The sequence below is a fragment of the Callionymus lyra genome, chromosome 5, assembly GCF_982586985.1.
Source record: "Callionymus lyra chromosome 5, fCalLyr1.hap1.1, whole genome shotgun sequence".
NCBI classification, from domain to species: Eukaryota; Metazoa; Chordata; class Actinopteri; order Syngnathiformes; family Callionymidae; genus Callionymus; species Callionymus lyra.
The window spans coordinates 16,711,216-16,734,356 of NC_141822.1; the positions used below are offsets into that span (position 1 = coordinate 16,711,216).

General features: G+C 39.3%; 1 protein-coding gene across 2 annotated transcripts in view; it reads left to right on the plus strand.

Annotated features, from left to right (window-relative positions):
* LOC148079559 (ras-specific guanine nucleotide-releasing factor RalGPS1) overlaps positions 1-23,141 on the plus strand; it is a 58,349-nt gene that overhangs the window by 29,071 nt on the left and 6,137 nt on the right. For both annotated transcript variants that reach the window (XM_087791163.1, XM_087791164.1), the window contains exons 9-11: positions 3,533-3,670; positions 8,322-8,415; positions 14,235-14,302. In XM_087791163.1, the coding sequence (XP_087647289.1) occupies positions 3,533-3,670; positions 8,322-8,415; positions 14,235-14,302 (300 nt within the window). The remainder of the gene's footprint in view (positions 1-3,532; positions 3,671-8,321; positions 8,416-14,234; positions 14,303-23,141) is intronic.

Genomic DNA, 23,141 nt, shown 5'->3' on the forward strand with positions numbered 1-23,141 from the left:
AACCCTTCCCAGCTCTCACTAACAACACATCAGTTATTGCAGTTGGAGAAACGTGCAGCCTGCACACGTCTTGTTATGTGCAATCATTTATGATAAAAAAAAAACCTCCACATGGACACATCTGGTCTTTTACTGCAGGAGGATGAAATCATGACTTTCCACTCAGAGTGGGAGTGATAAAGGGAAGTGAAAGATGGGAAGAGGCGGTACATCAAAATGGATGTCTTTATTATTTTTATGCGAGTAAGAAAGATGCACTTATTTGCTTTATGACTGGGGTCGGCAATTCCGGTCCTCAAGGGCCACAGTGGACGCAGGTTGACATTGTCCTTTTTTGTTTTAGTTTTTTTAAACAATTGAACAAATTTTTCAAACTATTTCTATAAAATAAATGCAGCAGTTATCATGGCCAATTTTTTTAAATTAAATTTATATTTCAAATTAATTTAGCCTATAATCTATTAGCTGTAGTGAATTTGGATTATTTTTATATTTCTATGGAGATACTAAAGGGTTTGAATCTTTCCCTTAAACGATCAAATCATGAAACATGTGAGACGATGTGTTTTGAAATGAATATATCTTGAGATAAACTCAAGTTTATTTGTAAGTTTAAATGAAAGATAAATGTATCGGATCAGAAATGTCAGTGTTTATTCAAATTCAAACGGACTGTTTTTTTATTAATTGTAAAAAATAATAGTTACATTAAAAACTTTAGTGCATTGAAATTTGTTTAAATATAACAACTTTGCAATGTTTACAAATGAAACAAAAGATAAATGAGTAAGAGGATCATGCTGTAACTTAACTGGACAACAACTAAATAAATCTAGAAACTGAGATGTATGTATTTATATCTTTAAATTCAAATTGATTTAAGGTTTTTGGTTGATCTTTACACTCCGGGCACTCTCTTATGTACCAGTTGTGAATCATGACGTTGATGAAGTCTCCGTCTTTGACCTCAGTATAAATGAAGCCTGCAGCCTTTTCTCCTGACCTCGGAGAACAACTTGTAAGGGGGGGGACACAAACGAATGGCTTCCGTCCTGCACTGCCTTTTGAAAATGATTGATCTGCGTCTCCTTCAGCTCCGTGGTCTGAGCGTGAGGCTGGACCACACATGTGGCGTCACACACTGATGAAGTTATTGTTGTGTTTCGGTTGTGGATGATGCAGTCGCAGGTCAGAGAAGGGTAAACATTAACATACAACTCTGTAAACGCGTCGTCCTCCTCCCTCCCCGTCCCTCCTGGTTGAACAACTCGACCTCTGATCTCCGACCTCTCTAATGCCTGAGCCCCTGTGGGGCGTGACTTCTTTGTGCTCCTTAAGATCTGTTTTGCTGCAGGGTGAAGGAATTTCTATTGTAAATGGTATCGTGGATTTTAGTGGCTAATAAAACCAACACGGTCAACGATGAATCTTCATATTTCAATGATGTTCCCAATAGTTTAAACTTGAGTAAGACACGACTTGTTTACCAGGGAGTAAAAAATAAAGAAAAATATGAAATAACAAGGTCTGGTATGAAGCTTGTTGAAATTGTCCAGACAAAGACTGATAATTTATCCACGATGCTCTACTTTGAAGTGTCTCGTGTGAGTCGTGATGAGATGATCATTCACACACTATAAAGTACACTAAGCCATCACGCACTGATCCTCTCGTACGACGATGGGTTTAAATGAGCGTCGAAGAATTCTGGTCTTCATATGCACAGGTGCGCTGCGGGTGTGAAGTCTTGTTACTTTTATGTATTCGCATTCTCTGGCCCGTGCACCTGTGCTCTTTTTTCCGAAACGCCATAAAATGTTATGTCTTCCCCCCATTTTCCACATCTTATCTAGACCACAGTGCCGACTTATACAAGGTGCTGAGAATTAAAAAAAAATCTTCCAGGATATGAGAGTGACGTACGGCTAATCCTGCAAACGGCTCTTTATTTACATCATGGGACTGAAGGGAAATACATCAGTTTGTCTTGAGGCTCTGTAGACCTTTTCGAACCCTGGCAGATCCAGCAGATATAACACTCCGAGGTCTTTTCAAACTTGTGAAGACCTGCTGGTCATGATTCATACCAGTCTGACTCGACAAACTCCAAACACAAGATCTGAAAAAATAATAATTGTTAAACTGTCACGACTGTTTCAATTTTTCCACCTGAACCTTGTTTGTTCATCCAAAATAAACAAAAAATGTTCTTCTTAAACTGACCTTCAAGGCTTGTATTTTATTCAACCCTTGTGTTGTGACTGTAATAGAGGATACCAAAAACACATTTTTTGGGACCTCTGGGTCACCTTGCCCGAGAGATATAACGAGGATTAAAACGCTTCTGATTTCCAAAAACACAGAAATACACTCTGAAAATACAATGAATTTACTTGTTGTTGACAGAAGATGGAATTTATTTCTTGTTCTGACATAAAAGACGTATCTTATTACACAGTTTGACCAGTGAGTCATACTTAATACCTGTTGATGGCTCTAATTGTGACTATAGTTGTGTAGTTATTTGTATTGCCCATATCGCCATTTATATTGCAATACTGTAGTGGCAAGGATATATTTGTAGTATTGTATACATTACATTTTGCTCAACATGCAGTTTTTACTTTTTGTTGGCAACTTTTGAAATTTTATCAGTATAATTATTTTCTTTAAAAGCTGCTGTAGTCGACTGTATCCTCTTGTCCTCAGTCATCGCTAGGATCTAGCTGGATTAAAATATCAGGTTATTGTAAATTTAAAAAAATCTACACACACTTTATTGAACTATAAACCAATAAAATAATTATACTAACGCATAAAATGTTTTTCCTGGATTGATACTGTTGAATATCAATAAAGTATTGTGGAAAAAAATATTGCGATATATTGCAAAGTCAATGTTTTTTTTCCGCCTATGGACACAACAGGATGAGCGGAAGGAGACAAATCTGGTTTTCATGGTGTGTGTTAGTGTGTGCACTTTAATGTTCTGCGACATTTAAGAAGTTAACCTGAAGTGTATCGAATACCATTTATAATGAACATTCTGTGAAAGTTGACGTGTGTATACATAACGAGAGACAGAAATGCAGCGTAGCGGCCAGGCTCGGGGTGAGTTTCCAGTCTGGTGTTTATTAAAAGTTAGTACCAAGACGAATCGTTGGAAAGATGGTGACTCAACAAATGTTTTCCAGGATATTTTTTTTATGTTCTCAAAGTAAAAAAATGTTTTTTCTCCTCCTACCTGCAGAAGTGAAACATGCTGCTTCAACGTGTTTTCTTGATGGAGATTATTGAACGCTGAAAGTAGTTTGTAATGTAAAAGGTTGGAAAGATACTGCCATCAAATGTTGTAAAATATAGATATTCAACCACGTATGAGACAAAGCTCTGGAAACGTTCCCGTATAAAAATGTTGTGATGGGATCCTGACATGTCAAGCTGGAGATTATTGTGAATGAATGAACCTCCAACTCTTCAACCGTCTCTGGTCTCAGGTTTATCAACGTTCAAGTGTGTCTTCTCTCTCCAGGCATCTACCTGTTGGACATGATCTACATCGACTCGGCCTATCCTGCGTCTGACAGCATCATCGAGACGGAGCAAAGAACCAATCAGATGAACAATCTCCTGAGAGTCATATCGGACCTGCAGATGTCCTGTAAATACGGTAAATAACAAGAAGAGTAGCTTCACTTTCAGCAGTTACAATGGTAGCCATGAAGAAACACCATAATTAAATGGTTAATTGAAAACAAATGTCTATTAAAGCTCACTTTATTTTTACTACTCTAACATTTTCCTGTTGACTTTTTCTACTGCCGATTCCCTGAGCGAGGCCTCTCCAGCTACTTCATGGACAATTAAGGGAATTCAGTCAGTGGAAGGAAATTGGAGTAAATGGAGTAAACCCATGCGAATACAGGGGGGGAAATAATTTATTGTATCAGACATGAGAGTCAGACAGTAGAAGTCGGAGCAGTCGCTCTGACTCTGGTTGTTGCGACGCTCATGACTTTATTAAACGTCTCTGACTGGATTTCCTTGATGTTACAGTTGTCAGTGTCGGAGTGAAAGACTTTCTCAAGATCCACAACACGTCTGAGGATTAGCAGTTGCTAATAAAAGTGAACTTATTTGATATATCATCCCCCCTTCCTCCTTTGGGACGAGCTGACCACTGTCTGGTCCATCTCCTACCTGTTTACAAGCCACTTGTGAGCAGGCAACCAGCAGTGACTCGCTCAGTCAAGAAGTGGTCTGAAGAAGCTGAGGAAGCTCTGCAGGTCTGCTTTGAGACCACGGACTGGAGCATCTTCAGTGAGTCCCACAAGGAGGATATTGACGGACTAACTTCATGTGTCACGGACTACATAAACTTCTGTGTGGAGAGCATTGTACCAACAAGAACTGTACGATGCTTCTCCAACAACAAACCCTGGATCAATCCTGATATAAAGGCTCTCCTAAAGGAGAAGAAGAGAGTCTTTAGGTCAGGAAACAAAGAGGATCTGATGGCAGTCCAGAAGGAGCTGAGAAGAAAGATCAGGGAGGGAAAGGGGAGGTACAGGAGGAGGATGGAAGAGAGTCTGGCCAACAACAACACCAGAGATGTCTGGAGAGGTTTGAAATCCATATCCGGACATCAGACCAGGCTCTCTGTAGCAGCGGGGGATAAAAATTGGGCCGACAACTTAAACAGTTATTTTTCAAGGTTTGAGGTGTCGGCTCCCCCCCCTGCTCAACCATTCACACCTCTACACTTACCTTCTCCTCTCCCCCGAGCTTGTATTGTTTCAGCCCCCCCGCTGACTCCACAGGGGACAATGCCCCCCCATCCCAGCCTGTCCCTCACACCTCTCCAGGTGAGAAATCAGCTTAGGAGAACCAAGACAACAAAGGCCCCTGGACCAGACGGCATCGGTGGCAAAGTACTCAGGACGTGCTCTGACCAGTTAAGTGAAATTGTTGGACTTCTGTTCAACATGAGCTTGACCCTGGGAAGAGTTCCACTACTGTGGAAGACGTCCTGTGTGGTACCGGTGCCGAAGACTCAGCACCCTAAGGATCCCAGCTGCTACAGACCTGTGGCCTTGACATCCCACCTTATGAAGGCTCTGGAGCGGCTGGTCCTTAGTTACCTGAGTCCTCTGGTGCGCTCCTCCATGGATCCGTTGCAGTTTGCCTACCAACCTGACATCGGCGTGGAGGACGCCATCATCTTCCTTCTCCACCGAGCACTTTCTCACCTGGAGTTGCCTGGAAGCACTGTGAGGATCCTTTTCCTGGATCTAAGCAGTGCTTTCAATACCATCAGGTCAAACATCCTGAGGGACAAGCTGGAGCTGTCTGGAGCGGACACTCACCTCACGGACTGGATTGTGGACTACCTCACCAACCGTCCACAGTTCGTGAGGACCCGGGATGGTGTTTCGAGGACTGTACTGTGCAGTGTAGGGGTCCCCCAGGGAACAGTGTTAGCACCGTTCCTCTTTTCACTGTACACTGCAGACTTCCAACACCTGTCTCCCACCAGTCACCTGCAGAAGTTCTCGGACGACTCCGCCATCGTCGGCCTCATTAGGGACGGGGATGACGGGCCGTACCGGGGACTTGTCCAGGACTTTGTTGACTGGTGCCTGGAAAACCACCTTCAGATCAACTCCAGCAAAACTAAGGAGTTGATCGTGGATTTCCGGCGGTGTCCCTCCATCTCCCCCTCACCACTGAACATCCAGGGACAGGACATTGAGATTGTCACGACTTACAAGTTCCTGGGTGTTCACCTCAACAACCGCTTGGACTGGGTGGATAACACTGCTGCTCTTTACAAAAAGGGGCGGAGTAGAATCTACCTGCTCCGGAGGTTGAGGTCGTTTGGTGTCCGGGGGCCGCTCCTGAAGTCATTCTATGACTCAGTAGTGGCCTCTGCCATCTTCAACGGTGTGGTCTGCTGGGGGAGCAGCATGACAGCAAAGGATAGGGCTAAACTGGACAGCCTTATTAAGAAGGCCAGTTACGTCCTAGGGCGCCCCCTGGATCCTGTGGAGGAAGTGACTGGAGGGAGGATGCGGAGCAAGCTGGGCTCCATGAGGAGGAACTTGTCTCACCCTCTCCAGCACACACTGAGGGCATTGAGGAGCTCCATCAGTGATAGGATGCTCCATCCCCGGTGTGTGAGGGAGAGGTACCGCAGGTCTTTCCTCCCTGCTGCCATCAGACTCCACAACAAAAACACACCTAGATAACTATTTAACTGCACCTCTTGTTATTTATGTAAATATGATCGTGTAAATATTATATAGCGCAGATTTATCTTTTATTCCATTTAGATTTTATTTCTCGTTTTTATTTCTGGGTGTTTTTATTTCTCGTGCTGCTGTTAAACCGAATTTCCCCTCGCGGGACTAATAAAGGTTTTCTGATTCTGATTCTGATTCTGATTCTGATATACTTCTAAATTGTAAAGGCGCCTAAAGAGTTAATTACCCGACTTTTATTGAATCTTTATTGTCTTTTGTTGATGTTTATGTGCAGGATTCTTCCCACTTAATTATTTAACAATGTAAACGGTCTACTTACATCTGAAGTGGATTAAGAGGATATAATGAACATCTGTTGAATCAGGAATACAGATTTGATTGGATTATTTGCATGTTGTAACTTTAATGGCTCGGATAGTGATGGTGTTGCATCATGGGAACAGTAGCTGATGAAGCTACTAGCTAGCATGTCAAACATGAGGTATAGTGTATGACCTTAAAAATTAATATTAAAGGATCATCTCCAGGATGTGCCGGGATGCATACTCACTTTTGTAAACGGGGGGTCTTGGGCTGCTGGAAAATATTTAAGGTTAAGGCTCTTTTCTAGTACATTTTCCTGCCAATACCATTGAAATAATTAGTTGAAAATAGTGTTATATTGATCTTAGACAATATTAGTTACAAGTGGAAATCAACACTTTGACAGTTAATGTTGACCGATAATGATACAATAATGTTTATTAGGGTCCTTGTTGATACAAATGAAAACACATTTTAATTATAATGTGACATACATTATACATAATAAAACCAACATCTGAAAACGAATAACCTGTCCTCTGCACCAGGAAGTCACTTTCTAACAACACATAAAACGGACACAAAGGTACTGCAAATAAAATTTAAAAAAAAACATTTGAATGAAAATGTCTACAAGGATCGAACTATCGGAATCCTGTGTCCTCGGGTAAATAGGAGGAAGGGTAGACTGGTCTTGAGTGTTCCAGGTCTTAGACTTAGACTTAGACTTAAACTGCACTTTATTGATCCCTTTGAGATGACACTCTCAGGGAAATTTCTGTTTTCCAGTAGCACAGAAGGAATAGAGAAAAACCAAAACAGCACACAGAAGAGGACGATAGCATTAAATAACAACAACAGTAACTGAATATAACGACAGTATAAACAAATAAAAAAATAAATAAAATAAAATAAAAAAAAAACAAAGTGACTTTACGTTATTGCAATGAAAGTGTCAAAGTGTTGTTAATCCACTGTAGAGGTGGAAGTGTCAGACTCCTTCCCCTCCGACTCCAGCCCCAAGCAACCTCCTCCCCCCTAGTGAGGAGTTATACAGCCTGATGGCGTGAAAGACAAAGGAGTTTCTCAGTCTATTGGTCCTACACTTGGGGAGCAGCAGTCTCTGAGTGAACCGGCTCCTCTGGTTGGTGATGACAGTGTGCAGAGGGTGTCATCCATGATGTCCATCAGTTTGTCCAGTGTCCTCTTCTCTGCCACCAACACCAGAGAGTCCAGTTTATTGCCGACCACAGAGCCTGCCCGCCTGATGAGTTTGTCCAGTCTGGATGACTTGCGACAGATCGGCCCTTTGCAGCCAGAGCCGACTAGTGACTTTACTTGACTGGCTGATCTTATGACCCTCCTCGAGGTCTGATGGACATCAAAAGAGCAGAGTGATCCTCTGCAGTTGACCTATTTATTCTAAAAGTTTGTCCAGCCTCTGCCCCTGGACTCCACCAGTACCTGGTTCTTTAGCGTTTATTTGTGTTTGCTTTCACTTTTTACCACGTTTTCATGTTGGGATGTTTTAAGGCCTTGGAGGTGATGATCATGTCTAAACATCAACCAAAGATCAATTCAATTTTTTTGGTCATTTTTCAGTAAAATATCTATATTTTGGGTTCTGAGATGTCGCCTTTCCATGCGTTAGCTGTTATTAAGCCTGGATTTATTTTTTTAAAATCAAGTAGCCCACAATAATCTGTCAGTCCAAACCTAAAGTTAAAAATGTCAACCACTCTTCTTCTCCCTCAGATCATCTGGTGACGCTTCCACACGTCCAGAAGTACTTGTTGTCCGTTCGCTACATCGAGGAGTTGCAGAAGTTCGTGGAAGACGACAACTTCAAGTGAGTCTGAAAATATATTGAAAAACTCTTTGCGTCGCAGACTCTTGGCAAACAAACCCCTCATGACCAAATAACCTTCACAACTCTGCCCATTACGCTCACGCTTCCACTTTTTCCCTCCAACACATGGAAACATGGAAGTGGGCGTGAAATCGCCGGGGTCATTGGACAGGAAGCGGCATGGAAAAACCAGGGTTTTTAATATCTCTCCGGGGACGAGTGGAGTCGTCCTGCAGCCCCAGCAGCTCCTCGGCCGTTAGATCTCGAGCCCAGAGAGAAGGTTTGAATGACGGCTGCAGCTTGGGTTTGAACATTTGGGGTGTAATCTCATTATCGGGTGGGAATATCCACGTGGAACTTTACACTCCTCCACACGAACGTTCGCATCATTAAACATGTCATTTATTGAAGATCTTCAAAGTTTTTTCCGAGGCGGCATAAACGATCATTACGAGGCTACTGTGAGGTGGGTCGTCTTGGCAGCCGGGGGGAGTGTGACGACTCATCTCTGGAAAATTAAAACGAGTCCTCCTGGAAATAAAAGTTGCTTTCATCAGCAGTAACTCACAGCTTAATAGAATCAAGTGTTTTACTGCTACAACTGGACTTTTTTATGGGGAGAAGCTTAAGCAGGCTAATGCGAGAAGACCAAGTTTATGATTTTTACGCACAACCCAGGGAAGAGAAGATTAGACTTTATAGAGGAAATGTTTGTTCTTTATGTATGAAATCCACACTGTAAGAGGGGATTTACCACAAAATAATATAGTTTAATTTATTTGTCTTTTTTTTTCTTAAGTTGTCATCATTGCCACAAATCAAATTTTCGGTTTGTGTTTGTCATTTGTGATTTAAAATGTTTTAAAATATAGATATTCTTAATGAAGGTTGTTTTCATAATGACCTCCGCCGCTGCATATGTATTTATGGAAGTGAGGGAGGTCATTGACCTTGACCCTGAGACGACAAAAGTAATACCACAAACATATTTTGTTTTTTTTAGGCCTCCGGGTCACCTTGACCCAGAGATAACACAAGGGTTATTAACTGATGTAATTATTATAGCAACAAAACTGTTTTTATGGAATCTAACATAGTTAACAACAACTATTTCAGGTGTTTTTCTCAAACTTCATGACGGACCTTGTCTGTTATTTTTAAAGTTTAGTTTTAAAATGTTGTTGTCAGACATTCATGTTCATTTGTTGTGTTACTCTACACTACACACAGTTCACGCTGACATTAGAAAGGGTTTGCGTCCACATGAGTAGACATTTAACAGCCCCGTCTATGAAAAATCGGTTGTTAAACTTTGACCGAGAGTCTCCTAAAGAACATCTGTTCGGGAGGAAAAGATCAGATCTCAACACACTCCTCTTCCTCTTCTTCTTCTACTCTGAGTCTCTCCCGGATGACCATGTTTCTCACTCACCCTGCGGAGAAAACTTTTTTCAGGCTGCTGGTCCTTTGGGTCACTACCCACCGATCAAGTGGGTGTAGAGACATAGATCTTGTTCTTGACATGAAATGATGACATTTGTTGAAATGTTTCTTCTAAATGCATTAACAAATGAAAGCTTGTCTCTAAAAGTTCTTGGTCAGACTCTTGGCTGACAGAGTCGTACATGAGCCAGTTGAGCCCACGAGGAGCTAAACATGGACCAGATGGGTTCAGCTGCCACTGTGGACCTGCGTACGCTGACATCAGTCACAGAGGAAATTCAATTTCCAGACCTGTTGTCGAGTTGAAATGTGAGAGGAGCAGCAGGACGTGTGTTGTGGCGAATCTCTTCTCGCTCAGGGTCGATTCTGAGTCACTTGAAAGTCGACTTGCCTTGTCCGTCAACAAGGATGCGATGAAGGGAAGAAGGGATTTTTTATTTGCTTTATGATGTTATATTTTAAAATCATTGTTATATTTATTGTTCCTTTGTCTTCATTATTAGAAAATAAACATCAGCTCCTTATAAAGTGCTGGAAGTGAACGCACATCAGAAAGAGTCCATTTTAATTAAAAATAAACACTAATACATGTTAATAATTGCAATTAGTCTAATCATTTGAAAGCCATAGTTAAAATCCAGATAATAACACATTTTATTACAATCAGGTAATCCGATTTTTTTTGTTGCAGAGATCAAACTACAGTCAAGTAACCTCTTGTCTCTCCACCTTTTAATGTAAAAATGCAGTATAACATGATTTATAAAGTTGTTTGAAAATGATTGTAATTACAATTCTAAAAATCAGATTTATATAAAAAGCTCACGACAAAAACCTTGCTTTGATCCATAAATATTTCATTTTATCTTCATAGATACGAGATACTGTTTGAAAAACAATTAATATTTAACTTGATATCAGCTAATGGTTCAAGGAGTTATTGAATCTATTTTACTGTGAAATGTTCATCAAATAACTAGTTTATTCATCACTGTATCAAAGGAACCAAAGAAAAACATGTTTAAACTGTAGAATATTCAGCAAAATATTGACTTTTAATATCAATAACATGGACATTTTATAACATGAAGGATTATAAAATGACAGATGTCATATGGCATTACTTGTCATGCAATTACTCTGTTATTGCAGAGTCTTGCTCTTCTTACTTTTAAACATCATTTCATGCATGTTGGACTAAATTCAGACCATGTGTAGCATCTTTTTAACCTGTAGTTCTCCCTTAAGAGTTGAAACAGACGTTATACCTGCCTATATTTTCATTAATAATATTATTTTATAATGTTTTTATTCATCAATGATGTGACTATTACTCCTGAGGTTGTGTGAATGATTTCACCACTTAAACCTTCACACTCGGCCAGTCGTCCTCCTCCACCTCAACACATCTTTCAAATCCTCCCTCATCACTTCTTTCCTCTTCATTTCCTCCTTCATCGCAGCCATGAATCAAAATATTTGTCTCGCCTTCTTCCCTCAGCAAGTCACTAAAATGAAAACACATTAACTCTAATTAGACAAAAAGCGACTTGTTGAATGATTTACTCGGTTAATTTGGATACATTTTTCTTTGTTTTACCACAAACCAAGATTGTTGATAATAAAACACTTCAGTTCATAATAATACCAACAAACTTCAGAAGCAGTACTGATGCGCCACAACTTTAACAAGACCGTCTTTGAACTTAACGTCGAAGAGACTATTCATGGTGACGACAATTACTTTAAGCGTGAAGAATGTTCGACAAACTTTTGGTGTTTTCGATTTTATAGATGTTTTATCTTTTACTAATGGACAACAAAGTTCAATTTTTTATTATAACTGAGCATTTATTGTTATTGAGAGAAGTTATATGAGAAACATTATCCTTTTGTTTTGCTTTTTTTAATCTGGTTTCTTGTTAGATTTTCAGTCATGACTTTAGGAGATACAAAAGATAATTAAAAATATTAAAAAATTTATAAAAAAAGATTATATTCTGTGATCTTTTTTCCTCTAATGGCTCTAATCCCCTTCCGTACTATTCCATCTCCTCAAGGTACAAGAGAAAATCCCTCATGGTTCCGAACATGAAGCATGAAAAATCCTGTGAAGCCGTTTTTTATTCTAGTAAAAATGAGTTTAAGGCCTGGGCGTCTACAACAGTGACTCAGTTGTTGCATCAGAAGTGTCACCCACTATACTGGTGAAAATAAGAAACTCCAGAGATTCATAAAAATAACGTGTTCTTGTGCGGTCTCACCACTTCATAACAAGTATTATAACATGGAAATGTAAGCGTGACTCTTACCAAAATCTGTTTGGATTACTGGATGACGAGTCGCCACCGTGTCTGCGAGACATAAAGTCAAAAGGAAAAAATCTTGTGGCCACCTCCAGATGGATGTATTATGCAACTTTCAATCCATCAAATAATCAAAAAATTTCCTGGAAAACGGTTAATATTGCATGTCGGCTGCATCCTGCTGCTGCACGTGATGCCGAAAATCCACATCAAAGAAGAATTGAAGGAAGAAGTGACCATAGAGCAGATTTTAAGTGGTGAAGACACGTGCTTTATCATGGGAATCTTCACAGAAATTAAAATGTATAAAAGACCGGAAGACTTTAATGTACAATATTTAGAGTAACCCTTGGCTAGGTGCAAAAGGGGCCACGGTGCAAATGCAGTCTTGTTTTTACCACATTGAAAACAGACTCTAATGTAAAAGTCTCCCAGGAAAAGTGGGAGCCAATTTTGAGCTCCAAGCACCTCAAATAGGATATGTTTCCATTTTACACAGTTGCGTAACGGCCGCAATGTTGATAGGATGGTTTAAGCAGGAAACAAGTTATAAAAGTAAAGTTTAATTTAGATCTCTTTTAATTCATATCATTGCTTCATAAACATGCCTCCATGATGAAGATCTCGCTTCTCTTCTTCACAACATTTCACAAGTTTAATCCGGCCATCTTCCAAATACCAAATCAGCTGTTTTAAGTGATTTAAATATTTTCGTGCTCTGACAAAATGGGCGGTGCTTATGACAAAGAAAGCGGCCCATTGGTTCATTTTCTAACTCTTGAGGAGCTCGTCCAATCAGCTGAACCTTCACTAACATTTAAAACTGAAAAACTGTGACCATGTAGTTTCAATAAAGGTTAATATTTGCTTACATTAAGAGAATAAAATATCAAAGTCAAAGGTCAACAGACAAACATGTTATATTTGGCATTAACACTGTGACTGAGTGAAGTGATGACGTGAGATCATTTGAGTACAAACTCTTTTCCGAGCCAAGTTGGAGGGCGAAAGTTTTCATTTTCTTAATTAAACAAGTGTGTCTTCAAAGTAATAGCTGCGCGGAGATCTTCGATGCACACCGATGTTTCCAGCCGGCTGCTGTGATGTAACGCTGAAGGTCGTGACTCAGATTGCTTTTGACGTCTGGATGTCTCTGTCCCCGTCTGCTTTATGTTTGGCGAGCACTTCCCTCCCTGCAGCCCCACCAAACCCTCGCAATTAATTCTGTTTTCACACAGACTTTCCTCGGACGTAAATACTTTCCAAATGTGGTGATTATTGGCACAATCAGGTTTACCAACATTCCCTCAGGCTCGGTTTGAGTCTCAGAGCGGCCTTTTATTATTCCGTTTAAATGCATTCATATGTTGTGTTTTACTGCAGGATAATCCATTTATCACTTGGATGCATTTAATCTTAATGCTCAGAAAACGGTTTAAGTTTTGGATTTCTTGGAATCATCTCTGCAGCATTTCTGTGATTTAACTGTTTGTTTTTTTGCATTTTTAACCATTTATTATTGTTTTTAATTTGCGGACATATTTGATAAAGAATGTTGTAGAGAGTAGAGAAATGTCAAAAAAGAAAAGCCTAAAGTTTCCCCCCAAAAAACTTGAAAGATTGAAAATATGACTGATGCTCGGACCTGGATGTGGGAAAAGCATTTTAAACTGAGCAAGAAACTGCAGCCAGGACGGAACTCTCCACTCCAGTGAACGATCCAAACACTAAATTATGAGACTAATGGTTAGAAAGATGTTCTTCTTGAAGACCTACAGTGAAGATCCCATTCATATCTGTTTAATTCATAACTTTTCTTGTCAAGTTTTCTTTTTCTTCATAAGTCAAACTGCACTTCACTCCAGAGAGTCATCGCTTAAATCTTTTCACCAGAGTATATTTTATTTTAACAGATGGACAGTAATCTTGATTTTAAATATAAATATATATTGACAACATTACTTCTCATGCTGTCACTATTCTTTCAACTGCACCGTGAGAGGCCTTGGATTGACTCGTCAATTGTGTTCTTTATTCTTTTTTAATGTGAATTGTGTTTTTGTGTTGCAGACTTTCACTGAAGATCGAACCTGGCAACAGCTCCCCTCGCATCGCCTCGTCCAAAGAGGATTTGGCAGGTAGGATCGTGTCAGACAGCCTTTTGTTAAGGAAAAGTCAAGGGACTTGTTTTATGTCAATACGAACAATAATATAAGTACATTCACAACTTTATTGACACAACACGGCCACAGAAAACCATTCCAAATCACGCACTTCTGCATTTACACTTAGTATTTTGAGTACATAAGTGCATTCACACCGAACAGTGTGCGAAAATATAGTGCGCTATGCACACTCAATTGGTGCACTCGAACAGCCAGAAGATTGAGTGTGGATCGATGGACACTTTCCACCCTTAACGACCGCCATCTTCGTGACGTAGATGAAGCTACGTTTCTAAATGGAATCTACGTCACTGATGGCACGTCTTCTGAGCAGATACTGGCGTAAATGTCTCAAGAAAAAACACTGATTTCACCACAAAACTACACGACAATAATAATGACAAAATTAAACACAACTTAATAATTGTTTCAATTTACGTAAAGCGCTAACAAGAGTCAGAAATAGGATCCCAACTGCCAGTTGCAAAAGTAGTAGAAGAAGAAGTTGCCGAGTCATTTATGCAACAGTGTTTGATTTGAGACAGTACTATCTGTCGAAATGCATGCACTGCGCTAATAAGTGTACAGTGTACTGTAAAGCAGTGCACTTAGAGAAGTGAAGAGAAGACATTTTTAAAATCTCGTCTTAAAACACACTTTTATTCTCTGGCTTTTAACACAGCATGAGACTCGGGGCTGTTTTTTAGTGGTTTTTACTTGTTTTATTTTATATTGTTTTATCTTTGTGTGTTTTAACTGTGCTATACAACTGTGCTTTAACGACTGTGATTGCTTTTAAAGTGTTTTATAAATAAAGTTGAGTTGATAGTTGAGAAGTGCGCGATTTGAGACACATTTCACGCTCATGTTACAAAATGAACCAATGGGCTGCTTTCTTCGTCATGAGCTTCGCCTGTCGAGTCGGCGCACTACAAGATTTAATAGGATCTGCCAGCTGTCAATCAAAATTACTGGATTAAACTCATAGAAATGTTGTGATTCATCGACTCAAATGATTCATTCAGTCGAGTCATCAGAGTAAGAGTCAGGTCTTGATGGAAATGTACGTCGTTTATTGTGTTGAGTTGTGATATATTGGCTCATGTGGTGATGAAGGTACAACAACATACATTGTACAAATCAAGAATTCTCAATATAGTTTAAATATAAATGTATTTTGCATGTTTGTAGTATAGATAACTTTGACTTTTGGTCATTTTAAAGGTAGTTCTAACATTGTGAGTCCTGTCTGGTAGCATCTCCTCAGGGATGTTATGTTCCTTGTGTAAATAAACACTAATCTGTGGAAATAGTTGCGTGTAATTCTCGCTCTAACCACCTTAATCAACACGTCCTTAAAGCTTCACGTGGAACCTGCACTTCACTGCCGCTCGTAAAGCGCGAGGACACAAGGACACCGAGGGAGCGAGAAGTTCCATGAGGACACGTTTGTTTCCCTCTATTGTGCTGAGGTCTGGGGGGTGAGGCGGGAGCAAGTGGGGGAAGAGGTGAAGTCATGGCGTGGAGCCGCCAGGAGCAGGATGTCATTAAAGAAGGATGAACCACAGCGACATCAAAGACTCACAAGTGGAAAAAATCTCTTCACCACAGTTAGATAATCGCGTGTCATTTTCTCTGTGTGCGTTAATCGTCTCGGCTTTTGATGCAACACTGCTGTGAAGCCGCAAAGTGCTGATGCAGGGTTTCCTGCTCGTGCACGTCGCCTCCAATGTTTGGTTCTTGTGCAACCAAAGCAAACACGGCAGCAGTGATGTGGTGCCGACGCATCCTCAGCACGTCCGTGGGTCTTGGAGCTTTCGATATGATGTCGCTCGGTTGTTTGATGCTGCCTTCGATGTTTGTGTCTCGCAAAGTCTTTTGTTCATTTTGACTTGTGTAGTCGGTTTAATCCTCCAGTCAAGTGTGACATGACTCTGTATTTAACCATCATAAAATAGGACTGTTCCAGGTTTTTTATTACTTTCCGATGCTTGTACATGAATTGCAAAAGCTGCATCCCAACTACATCAAGCAATTTTGCATTCATTTGTAGCCGTTGGTTAAAAGTTTTCTTCCTTCAAGAGTTGTAAACCACGATTGGTTTCGCCCAATTTGCGATTAGTTGCAGAGTCTTCAGTTCAGTTCACTCTCTGTAATTTTATTTTAAGGGGGAAGTTCACCCAAAATTCCCTTATTTTCTACTCACCCTCATGTCAACCTAGGTAATCGGGTCCAAAAAGGAAGTTAAAGGGAAATACGCATGTCCATAAAACATCCGAATACCTCCAATGTCTCTGGTATTGAAGCCTTGACGAGAGGAATTGTTCGACAAATAAATAAAACAAGTGTACTGTATGTTTTAAGCTGCACGGACAGGAAACACTCCGGGTAAATATTTTCTTGTTTGGACGACGAGTACCAAGAAAATAAGATGAGAAATTATACAAACATTATGATTTACATAAATATTTGCTGTATAACTCCAAAACACACAGAGATTAAAAACTAGAAAAATAATCTCTTAGTCGACATGAGGGTGAGTAGAAAAATGAGCGAAATTTGAACAGTCACTTTAAGTTTCAAATCATACAATTATTATCTGCAGACTCTTTGCATTTGAAATATCACTATATAAGAGAAGATAAAAATGGATAAAGTGCAACAGTAGCAATGAAAAGTCTCAACTGTCGCATCACAAGGCATCAGTTCCAGTCCTGACACACATGGTAGTAACTGGACCCTTTTCTTGGCTTCATTTCCGTTTTGCTGCCATTTTTTTCCGTAATACATTTTTGTATGAAATACAAACATTCAATGTCTAATTAGTAATAAGCGAATGACTGCCATGACTATATATTTAGTTTATTACTATAGAAGAATCACTTTTATTTAAGGTTTTCGATTAGATTTCATTCTTTAAGCAACAATTCAATGACTGTTAAAGTCCCGGCAACACTTTGTATCTGATAAAACAAGTACTATCTCCATCCCTGTATATCATGTCTGTCAAAGTCATTCACACGAGGGGCCAAAATGATCATTTCCAGGCTCAATTCATCATAATAATCTGTGTCCTGATTCCTTCAACACATGTCCTTTTATATCACATGATGTTAAAAGATAAACTTCCAGTTTCATCACTTCTATCATTGTAGCTTTTATAGACGCACACAATAAACACAATAAAGTTATTGACACGCACAGTAATGGGGTATCTTCGTATCGCCCTCACATCTGAACGAGTTAAACTTCACATCATCCATGTAAAGGAACCATGGAGAGGAAGCCGTCAAACTTCACTGTTCCCCGGAGAGAACAAGCTCATCTTTTTCCATCCACTCATGTCTGAATGGCCGGCCAGCCACATGGATTTGTTTGCAGCCGTTTCCCTGGCAACGGCTATTTATGCGTTTATCCACTTTGCAGGCAATTTTAGGCAATTTAATCATGTCATGTGAAAGAAAGTTTCAGTTTAGGTGTCGGAGAGAAGTGTGAGTCGCGTTCGTCTTTCAAAGAAACCAGCGACTGATCCTTGATCAGATGTTTCTTTACTTTTAATGTGCGTTTAAATGCAATTATTAGTTGTTTAATGCAAAGTTGTAAAAATGACTTCAGTTCAAATAGAAAACCAACTGTGGTGTTTTGGCTAATGTTTTGTTTTTGTTGTTTGTTTCTTTGTTCGCCTTTAATTCCCTGTAATCCCCAAATGCCGTTCATCTGTTTCTAATGGTTCTCATGAAGAAAGGATGGAGCCTGAGATGTTTGCAGGTAATCCATAATCACTTCTTCATTTATCCTCCGAGGTCCACGTTTCGCTCCGTGGTGCATTTGTTTGGGGGATTGTGGCTGAAGTCGGGGACAGAAATCCGGGGTCATGATGGGATGTCTGCGAAGCGTGACGCTGTAATCACCAGAAGACTCGAGGGAGTCTGTGAGCGACGAGAGTTCTTTGAGGTCGTAGTTGACTTTAGCTCCGATGCTAATGCTACATGTGTTCTTGTCGCGCTGATGTTAAGATTAAAGTGGAGCTGATGCGACATCCTTCAGGTTTCTCTACTTCAGGTCAGATGTTGATGAAGACTATGGTTTTATCAGTGTTAATGAAATTACACTTGTATCTAGGACACTAACACACATGGTTGTGTAGTCATTATAAGGATGTTTTTTTCAAATTTAAGTGTTACAATTGTTAGTCTAAAAAATTTTAATTCACGTCAACTTAAATATCTTTATGTTCGTTTGAATTAATTTAAGTTACTTTAAAATTTGTTGATTATGTCAAATTATATAAAGTTAATTAATTATTTTCATCAAGTAAATAATGAGGACAAATGAGTGTTTTGATTCGATTTTCTTTGTTTTATTTTGCAGAAAGAAAAAAAAAATATTTTTCAGGTGTAAATATATAGAAGAAAGAGGACAATGTCAGAAGAACGAAGTTGAACTTTTTAATGCAACATTTTTCAGTTTATTACTTTATAATAGTGTTGAATGTAAGATATTGTCGCATTAGAACCTTTACTTTGAACTTAAACTCACTTTAAACTAAGTGTTTAGTTTAAGTTTAAGTTTAAAGTGACTCTAAACTAAATTTATGGTATTTATCTTTTTTTATATTCTATTTCCCAACACATCACTGGAAATAAACGTTTTTTATTGATTAATAATACTTCATTTTAGCGTTGCATTGATTTTTGCAGTTAAAGCTGTTTGTATTTGTACTTCATTAAAACACAATAATATGCAGTTCCCCCTAAGATCATGTATAATTCTGTAATAATTGTCATTAAAATAAAAATCAATATAATTGTGATTATAATGTTGGACATTATCCTGCAGTAGAGTAACACTTATAGTTTAACTCTGACCTCTTGTTTATATTTAGGAGAAACATCTGATCGTCCTGTGTCGAGGAATCAGATTAGATTATGGGATGGCAGGTCAATAATCCACATCCCTGTTGTCTTAATATTCTAGTACATGTGTCAGATGATCTTATACATGCTCTGAGATTGATGGTGATGTCATCAGCCGACAGCACACGCAGGTCAGGATGAGGAAAGTGGATAAAAATCAATGAAAACACAATTTAAAAATAATTTATATACATTTCCATTAATTAATAATGAGTCGTGCACACGTGGAGAACTTGCAACACGTGTGTCATCACTTGTCATCATGAGCTTCCTCGTGAAACCAAAACATTTGTTGATTAAACGATATGACTTTTTCTTTCTCGACAAAAGTAGCATCTGTGTTGTCGGGAACCTCAAGTGACTCACCAGAGGGTGTGTATGTCTGTGCACGTGTGTGTTTGCGTGTGTGTGAAGGCTGCTGCTGTTCAGCTTGAGTTACATAACGTGGAGCTGAGTGTTGTCCTGGCCTCGTCCACCAGCACATTCATCACAAACAAGCCTCTGCGTTTACTCACTCTCTCCTGCTCCGCAGAACAAACATGATGTTTCCACATCTGGCTCTGACGCTCCAGTGATGTGGCAGCGTAATGATCGTACTTTCATCACTTCCATGCTCGTCTTCCTCTCACTGCATCTCTTCCTGTGAGTCCTCAGTCTGACGCAGAGTTGACTTGTGATGTCTGAGCGGCAGTTCAGGAGCTGAGTGAGACGCGTGTGTGTGTGCGTGTGTGTGTGTGTGACAACTTTATTCAAGTTTATTATCGAGTCGTTCTTTGGAAACATTGTCTTGAGGCTGCAGCTCAATGTGGAAATAAACCTGTTGATATTTCTGGAGAATAAAACTAACTACAAACTACAAACTGACTACATTGTGTTGAGAGTCTGGACCTCTTCGCTCACGTTGCTGCCCCTGCGCTCACTTGACAGAGGGTGAATGAATGAAACTCTCAGCGATCATCATTATTTAAGCGGATCAAGTCCAGAGCTGCCCGTGAGCGAGTGTGTCAGCGGAGACGACTCTTCCGTGACTCTTGATCAGGATAAGTGGAGGACGAGTCGTCATCAATGAGCAGCAGATGTCGGATCATGGCAGCAACAGTCGGAAGAAACAGCTGCGTTTGAACGTGAACGTGTTTGTTTTCTGATTGATCCGGAGACTCTACGACGTGTTGATTGGGTCAAAAGTTGTTGTTTTGCAGCTGCAGGCTGAAGTCATTGTTGCATCATCGTGTCGAGAGACCTGATGGTGGAGGAAAGTTTCCGTTTGTTCGTTGACAGCATCTAAATGACACGTTTGTGGACGTGATGAAGCAGATGCAGCCAGACAAAGATGATGTTTTGGTTAATTTTGGTTTGTGTATCTTGACTGAACAACCATGTTTTGAATAGTTGCCAAACATTTGGATGTTACTGGCTGTTGATGGTCTCACTATGGAAGTATATCAGGGCCATTGGAATATTTCATGGTTGAATTAAATCTTCAAAGATTACATTTTTTATTGAAATGTTGTCTAGTATAACATTATTCATTCAAATAAATTTAATAAAATCGTTTCTATAGTTAAAATTAGATTAATTTATTTTTATTACGAGTATTTTTTTTACATATAGTGTAATGTTCTAATTCCAATTATTAAAACATTAATCTTCTTAATTCAGTATTATTTAATTTGAAACCTTTTAAATTCAATATAAAAATATTGGTATAAAACCATCATCAATCATGCGATGTGCAGACAATATAACAAGATATTTTTTGATTGTAGTGTAAAACAAAATAATGTCCCTTTATTTTGAAAATATTGGCATTTTTGTATTCAACACATTCAATAGACAACTTGTTCAATTTAATACATCAAAAGACATGTTTAGATGTTGAACTAAACAATGACATTTATGTAATATTTGTAACCATCTAGATTCTGTAAAATGGTGATAATAAACCACTGCTGCATCATTGTGTTGGAAAATCATCAGGTGTGTTGTTGTCATATATCACCTGAATGATACTTTTTTTTTCTACGTGCAGTTCTTGTTTAGTTAATCAAAAACATATTCATGTGAAGCACGAGGAGCACAAAGTCTGGAAAAAAAATTGTTTTCAATTTAAACACTCAAATAAAAGATGAGACGATACTTAAATAAGAGTTATGACGAGCTGCTATTACATGCTAATTACATTCAAACCAGAATCTTTCTCTGACAAACCACATTAAATAATGAACGAAGGAGTCTTGATCCCGGGATGAAGCCAGCTCTCCATCTCTCTCTCCCTCTCTTATATAAAAAGAAATCCCACAAAGCCACAGAGAGGAGGAGAAAGATCTGCTTCATCACTACCAATCATCAGAATGAGCTCCAGGCTCAACATGGAAATCTCAGCCCAGAGACAAAAGTTCACGTCTTCATTGACAAGTCAGTTTTTATGCACTGATGATTTTAATGTTTGGATAAAGGAGGTTTAGGTGAGTCTTAGTGTGACGCTGCTGCATTTATTATTTCACAGGAAGAAAAAGATTTGCTCACGATTCAAACCATTAAAGTCGTGGCGTTGTAAAAACGTTGGTCGGCGTGAGAGAAACTTTATATTCTGTCATGTTTCCACTGAGCCTGACGTTACTGCGTGGATGGGAACCAGCAGCACGTTTACAAGCCGATCATCAAATCATTAAAGTCATTAAGACAGCGGGAGATCTGCTGCCATGTTACTAACATTCTTTCTAAACAGTTGGGAGAAGTTGTTCTGGTCGGTTGGAAGTCTGTAAATAAAACATCCGTCTGTGCATCAATAATGTTGAATCACTCCTGCGAGAACGCCTTCTTTTTTTTATGTAATAAGATTTGATTATTGAGTCTGATGCACTTTAGCTCGAACACAAAGACTGGAACTCAAGTCTAGTTCTGTCCAGGGTGAGTAATTGGCCCTTGGGGGGGGGGGCCCGGAGTGACTCACTGGTTCCACTGGCACTGGATCCTCTTTTCAACACTAAATCAATTCACTGGTCCAACACTGTTCCGCCAGAACCAGCTGTGGGTTGACAGACAATTATGAAAGCTCCTCTGTGCACATTATCACCGTGTCTGACGCTGTTGACGTCTTTTTGAAATTTCTTACGAAGATGAAGCCGATGTTTGGTGCCTCTGTCGCCATCCTGTGGAGGAGATGCTGTAACTACAACAGAAAGTTGTATTTACTATAATATTCAGCGTGACTTCGAAGCAGGTTTTGAATGAATATTTAATTTACTGAGAGAAGCAGCGAGAAACAAACGCATGCATTATATTACTATGATGAACAATGTGCTGGAGAATAACAATAAATATAGTGTCAATATCATCTTAAAACATTTGTTCAGGCTTTTCCTTGATTTTCTGCAACTCCTGTGTTGTTCTCAGTTTTATCTTGATCTTAAGTATATATTTTATTGAGTATTGTTTTGATTGTTTAAGCGCTTTGTGACCCTGGTCTGGAAGAGCGCTATACAAATAAAAATTACTTACTTACTTACTTGTGTCTTCATTCACGGCGACCAGGAACATCATTAATTGTATTTCTCTTCTTAGTTTTCCTCGTATTCAGAGCCGTTCCAAGCCATTATGGGGCCCCTAGCTAAATCCAATTTGGGGCCCAACTCTTTAGCACCAGATGCATTATCATTCCAGAGGCTACACTGAGTTTGTGGTGAATTATTGATATATATTTATGTTATACATTTATGTTTAAACATGACACAATAAGTTGACCAAATGACTTTATTTTATTTTATTTATTTTTTTTATCCCCCTGCAACAAATGATACAATATTTTTAAACATTTGTCAAAATTATTTTTGTGCTCTTGGGGCCCCCGCTGATGGATGGTGATGTGACCCTAAGTCACAGGGGTCAAACTGGTC